General features: G+C 40.8%; 1 protein-coding gene across 2 annotated transcripts in view; it reads right to left on the bottom strand.

The window, feature by feature from the left end:
- Positions 1-416: 416 nt before the first annotated feature.
- Positions 417-6,998, bottom strand: part of LOC109963783 (ly6/PLAUR domain-containing protein 1-like) — a 15,343-nt gene continuing 8,761 nt past the window's right edge. For both annotated transcript variants that reach the window (XM_020606629.1, XM_020606628.1), the window contains exon 3: positions 417-1,274. In XM_020606629.1, coding sequence (XP_020462285.1) covers positions 1,033-1,274 — 242 coding nt within the window. In that variant the 3' untranslated portion in view covers positions 417-1,032. The remainder of the gene's footprint in view (positions 1,275-6,998) is intronic.

Here is a 6,998-nt window from a genome sequence, read left to right as displayed (position 1 = left end):
AAAAAATAGTACTAGAATTGATGAGTTTAAACATAAATATAAAGGTATGTGTCAATCAGGATATATGCAAGAACAGGCTTAATGATTAATTAGATGGAACATTGTGGGTGTGGTGTATGAATGTTAACACCTTGTAATAATTCTTTAGTATATTACTTGTGTGGTGTAGAAGATAATTATTTAAGAATGTAATTATGTAAGAATGTTAACACTCTGTTATAATTTTTTTAGTATATTACTTGTGTGGTGTAGAGGATAATTATTTATGTAGAGATACTGCTTGCAAACCAATGATGGTAAGATGATGTCATGGGGTAGGACTGGATAAGTCTGACTTCTTCCTACTCCATTCAAGCATGTACTAGGTATAAGCAAATTGATATTGGATTAGCATTTGTTGGATATGTGTGAAATTATGTGTGTTGACATATCAACTGTCTTTACATGCTTGAAAGAATAAATTAAATCAAATCAAATCAAATTCTTCATGACTGTGCTTCTCCTTCCAGAATCATCAAACTTCCTCAGCTGATGCTCCACAAGTGGTGACAGTGAATGGTTTTCACATAGAATAAATCAGCATCTATTCTGGCAGTCTTTTCCTAAGGCTCTGAGAATCAGTGATAAATCTGAATCTACCGATCTCTCTTGCAAAATGCCTTATTTAACCTTGTAGTGTAAATAAATAGAGACAAATGAGGACAAGCCACCTGCCGTCTAATAAATAGCTAGAAGCTGTATCATCCACAGCACTGTCCTCCACTTCACCTCACCCAGCTTCCATCGCATCTGCACCATGATCCTGTCTGTGGCACACATGTGATGAATAATGTAGCTTTTTTACCTTGGAGGCAAGCTGCAACATAAAAAGCAGAGGAGTAAAGAAAACACAGTACAAAGCTTCCTACACGCCTCATAGAATATACTCTTCAAAGTATGTGTCCCAGCTTACACAGTTCCAGTTCATTTCTTCTCCATTATTAGGGGTAGAACATCTTCAATGCACGTCTTATCTCAGCATGTGAAGGTCTGTCAGCACAGGGTGGAGGACAGCAGGAGAAGGATGTAGAGAGAAAACACATGGAGCTGCTGTGTGGCCAGGGTAATGGCAGCGGACGGCTGGGGTCTTTTCTTCTGGCGGGGTCCATTACACAGTGGTGTGTTACAGCAGGTGATGCACACTGAGTTGAGCTTGCCAGTACAGAACTGCTGGTAACCAGAAGAAGCAATGAGACAAGCTCCTGATGAAGCACAGGACTTGCGGTAGTAAATCCCTGAAATAGGACACATATACAGTAGATGCATCAGGCTTGTAATGAGACAATTACATGGTGTAAGTGTGTTTTGGTGTGTGTGAGAGTGAGAAGGATCAAAGGGAAAAACATCACAGAGGTGAGTGTAATTGAAGATAAATAGGATCTATTTTCTCACCGAGGGGCTTTCAACTTAAAGAGAGACGTGATTCCCAACATCTCATTATAATTGGGCTAATGCAGCTAAGACATTATGGTTAGCTGTCTTCTGGGTCTGTGAAGCTGTCTTCAGAGGACGTGCGTATATTTTTAAAAGTCAGTGTTAGTTTTCAGTGTAGTATAGTTAGTTAAAGAACAAGTAACAGTACCGCCATTACTTCTTGCTTTTACTCTCAGTGGACTTTTAGGTGAAATGCTAACCAGCAGCATAGTCAAGTTTTGGTATAGTGAGTTACAGTGTGGACTGTAAAACCGAGACGTCTGGATGGGAGCAAGGAGGCACTGGTGGTTCAGAGCAAGTCTGAAAGCCAGGAGGCCAGCAGGAACGTACAGTACAGGAGGTTACTCTTAAGAGCCAAGCAAAGCAAGAAACCAAGGAGTTAAAGGGTCGTAGCAGCATGAGTCAATCAACCAGCAGTCGCAACTGATCCATTCTACAACAAAACAGGAAGTTGGGATGATGGTTTGGTTTCCTGGATGATGAGGTGTTCAGCCTATCCTCTGTACTTTATATTGTACTGGGCAAACGGTGTACACACTGGAAAATTCAATGACATTAATGCCTCCAAGTTCTCAATTACACTTGTAAAACTAATTGCTGGTGATGCTGGTGTTCTCACTGTAAGATGTGATATTATCTGGAAAAAGGGTCCATAGCACTTTCTGATCTAGACTACAACTCCCACAAAGCAGCAAAGGTGTAAAAACATTAATAACTACATTTCACTGGTGCAGTAAATGCATCGAAGCAAGTCCTGCTACTGTGTATGCTGACGTGTTGAAATGGGGATAGTAGACACCCGACTGAGCTGAGCTATCATCAAGGTTATTGACCACATCTGTGCTTTACTGGCTACGTTGTAAAGGTGCAAATAGCAGCTGTGAAAAAAAGAGTATATTTTCATTCTTATTGTTAAGTATTGCATTAAATATTATATTTTCAAAGCCCCTCTGAAAGCAGCCATCTCAGAAAAGGTCATTTCACTCCACCAGCTATAACCCACATCACAATGAGGTTTGGCTAGGGAGACTGGGATTTAAAGAGGAGACCCTCAGCTGTGACCATTTCAATTGGTGATATCATTTCCCCCTTTTCGCCTCCTATAAAACCTTGATTTACTTGGGAAGCCTGTTGGAACATGTCAAGTTGTTTGTCAGATCACTGGAGGGAGGCTTTAACATTTGGCTGACATTTAATCTCAGAGAAATTTTGATATGAACACATGAAGTTCCAGTAACCCTTGTAATGTTTCACTCCTTTCTCCACCCAAGTTCAAATGATTCAGGCGTAACACCCGAATAACTGCACGTTAGTTTGAATTGTGCATCCTCCCATGTCTTATACAGTATACTGCAAATATCAGTGGAGGTGCCAGAAGGTGTTGACCAACTGATCATGTAAGAGCTTTTATCTTTGATGCATTTTATAGTTTAGTGGTTTTCAGCCTCTACAAATATTTTAATCATCAGCTGACAGTTCAACACTAACATCAGAACTCACTGTCCAAACATTTACAGTGCACACACTTTAACCTTGGCACAAACGTTTAATCACTTTCATGGTTCATAGTTGAAATCACATTTCAACTGCTTTTCCTCTCTTACTCTATAAATGAACTGGCAGTTCAACTGTTTTCAGTGCTTGTGTTTTCATACAAACTGACACTTAAACATCCTACTCCTATTACTACTAGTTAAAATTTCTAATGCTGCCAGCCACTACACTTCAACTGATTTCAACTGCTTTAGACTTTTACACTTTAAAGACACTTCAAACTCCTTCACTTTCACACTGCTTGCTCTCGGTGTTTGCAAAAAGCTTTGATTTAATTTAAACCACAGCTTCCATCTAACAACTCAGAAACAAACCACTAACATTTGAGACATTTACAGTGTTTACTCCAGTATTTCTTTGTGTGAGTGTTCCGAGGTCTTTTTAAATGGATTACTGTTACTTATAACTTATCAAGCTGTTTCTGAATGTGTTTTAGCAGCTGTAGTACCGAGACTTATTGCTACAGAGCACAGTATGTGAGGAGATAACGCAATTATGTAACACATTGCCTTTAATAAGAAGACATTTAGGAACAGAACTTATCTAGTACGGTTTTTAACCAAACAAAAGCAGGCAGTGTGGAGTCTTTCTAACACTTGAGAGGTTCTAGAGTCTTACAGAATTCATCAGCTGGAGCAAACAAGGGAAAAGAAGAAAGGACGCTGAGACTGCATGAAGCAGTTTTGATGCCAGTTACCTTCTCTTTGAAACACCTGTCAGGAAACATAAAGAAATACAAAATAATGAAGCAGATAAAAGAAATGTTTGGATCAACACATCTTCATCACAATTCTTGCCAAGAAAAAAGGCGAGGTGAGGTCACTGGACTCCAAATGGTGTCAATGCCTCACCCTGTTGCTCTTTTTCAACTGCAAAACTAGTTTATTGGGTTAATTGTTTAATATGTGATTCATTACCTTGAAACTAAGCATTTCCACTAAAACTGTTCTAATTAAAATTCTGGACAGATACACACAAACATCTTACACTAATGCATGTTGATGACATTCCATATGTGCCAGTTATGAGCAGGGAGGAAACGTGCAATGCTGCAGCACGTTTGTTAAGTAAATATCACCACATTGTGTCTCAGACAGCATGACAAGCAAACACTCAGTTTATAGTGTTTGACGTGTTTGCAGGGATTCAATGTGAATCTACATTGTTCAGTTCATTTATGGGAAAAGGGTGACATTTCTTATCAACCTTCAACTGCTGAGGGTATTGGCATGTTTACCTGTGCAGCTGACCATGATGCACCTGTGATCATCTCCTATCTGTCCAATTTCTCCCCAAACTAGATTCTAAGTAAATAAATTAAGCCATCACTGAAACCGTGGTTCTTAATAGCTATGTTTAATTAATGCTAGTTCAAACATACATGCCAGGAGAAAACACGATTTGCTTGACACGTTTTTTGTTTCTTGTTTTTCACTAAAGTATTGTTGATAACAGTGACTGGACTGTCGCTAACATGAGGGAGAGATCAACAGATTCTTATTGTGAGTGGTGTAGACGTACGACTCCGGGATTTATTATTTATCTAAACCAAACCTGACTGAGCGGTGAAACTGAATCAGCCACCTTGAAGATGTCATACAGACAAATGTTAGTAGGCACAATAAAATGGCCAATAAGCATTTTGGGGGGATCATTTTTTAAAGACAAAACAAAATTTAATCAAGAAATAAAAGTTTGTGGTGGGCGCCCTGTAGCCGAGTGGTTATGGTGCAGTGCACTGTGTTTGTAGGCTGCACACTGCGTGCGTGACATCAGCAGCTCACTGATATTTGCCATACATCTCTCCTGCTCTCTCTGTCTGGTTCCTGTCCACCTCTCTGTCAATTACTATAAATAAAGGCTACCCCCCCCCAAAGTGTGGTGTGACACTTGTCAATCTATTAATCTGTCATTTGATATAATGTCTTCGTCATTAAATTTACCCAAAGTACAGTGGCAGAACTGTTGCAGTATGTGCACAAACTCAGAGAGGGCTACTTGGTGGATTACTGTAGCTGGGGAGCTACAAATGGCTGGATTTGTCTCATAACTGACTGCAAAGTGTCTTAACACAGCTAATAAGGCACAGTAGCTTCATCTGTTTTGATTCTCCAGCTCTCTGCTCCTTCAAAGGTCAGCACTGCCAGGACACTTTGATATTGGTCAAAGGACCAAATCTGAGGAAAGTCAACCAAAGTGGACCCCAACAAAAAGGATTTGCAAAGGGATTTACTTTAATTCTCCAAGTGAATTAACTGACCATAGTGATATACTGTATATATATGTGTGTGTGTGTGTACACCCATGAATAACAAAGTGTTACATCTTTGTTGCCAAACAATTTATTCATTATAAGATGCAAAATTCTACTTTAATCCCATGCTTTTGTGTGTGTGTGTGTGTTTCCATTAATTTATCTACTGTCCCTTTGAGACAGGCCCTGAGAAACTGAAGGGTGGCCAATTTTACAGTCCTCATCAAAGTACTATACATCTCACGCCCATCTTTTAAAAAATCTGGAAGAGGACTTCACTGCAATGAAAGGGGGCCCAGTGGAGTGTGGCACTCATCCCATTTTTAAGGACAGTGGTAGAGGAACCATCCTCGGTAACCTAAAAGCGCATCCTTTTATCATATCTGAAGACATAATTAAAGAAGGCTCCATCTCATGCTGCTCAGAAGAAACATAGCCATCACCTGAAAGAAGTGTGTGTGAGTCTCTTTATGCTCGGTGGTTTGAAAGTGCTCTCCTGAGTGATAACTCGATGTTCTGTCAGTAAACCTATTCCTAATCTGGCTCTGCCAAAGGAGCAAACACACATTGCCTTCCACATACAAAAGGCTAATCTCTTGGCTGAGGTACAGAAAATAGCTGTCGTAGCATGTACTTTGACACTTCTACACTGTAGAGCAAAGACACACACTCATAGAAGCATTTCTTTTGCAAGTATACAGTAGAAAGAACTGAACAGCCTTACTGGTTTTTAGTCTTATCACTTAAGTAAATTAGACAGAAATAAGGGTGTACTTGTGAATGTATGTACTGCATTTCTAATAGTGATAAGGTGCAGTCAGTTAAATTTCTAAACTCTCCTTTTCAAGCAGAGCAGCAATAATGATACTGCGAGATAGCGGCATTCATGCAGAAACTTTCTTATTAAAGATCTGTCGACTCTGTAGTGTGGTGAGTCTGCCCTTTGGATCGGGAAACACATTTCCAAAGACAGGAGCTTATTGCTTTTGCTCATCAGCAGCAGAGAGCGAATACAAATGGCTCCCACTCTTTGCTGGATATGAAAAGGAAGCAGACCTCAGGGAGGAATGACCTTTTAGTGTGTGGGTTCTATCCTGCAACGAATACACGTGCAAACACAGCAGATACACATTATTCATTCCTAAAAAGCCAGTGATAAACTGCAAAGCCCATAACAACCCAGGCTGAATAACCCTTAATTTAAAATCTGTAAACACAACGGATGCAGGCTTTCATATGTGCACAGAATAATATTCCAAACCTACATCCACAGAGATGATAAGTCCTTACTGAAGATGAATTTATGTGCACACACGTCCATCCATCCATCCATCCATCCATTTTCCTCCGCTTATCCAGGACCGGGTCACGGGGGCAGCAGTCTAAGCAAAGATGCCCAGACTTCCCTCTCTCCAGACACTGCCTCCCCCCGTACTCCCGGAGCACCCCCCACAGGGCGCTGCGAGGGACACGGTCGAATGCCTTCTCCAGATCCGCGAAGCACATGTGGACTGGTTGGGCAAACTCCCATGAACCCTCCGCCACCCTGAAGAGGGTATAGAGCTGGTCCAGTGTTCCACGGCCAGGACGAAAACCGCATTGTTCCTCCTGAATCCGAGGTTCGACTATCGGTCAAATTCTCCTCTCCAGTACCCTGGCATAGACTTTCCCGGGGAGGCTGAGGAGTGTGATCCCCCTATAGTTGGAACACACCCTC

This window comes from Monopterus albus, unplaced genomic scaffold (genome assembly GCF_001952655.1).
Source record: "Monopterus albus unplaced genomic scaffold, M_albus_1.0 scaffold79.1, whole genome shotgun sequence".
Lineage (NCBI taxonomy): Eukaryota > Metazoa > Chordata > Actinopteri > Synbranchiformes > Synbranchidae > Monopterus > Monopterus albus.
The sequence above is the reverse complement of the archived record's forward strand: the minus strand, read 5'-3'. Positions and strand labels throughout refer to the sequence as shown.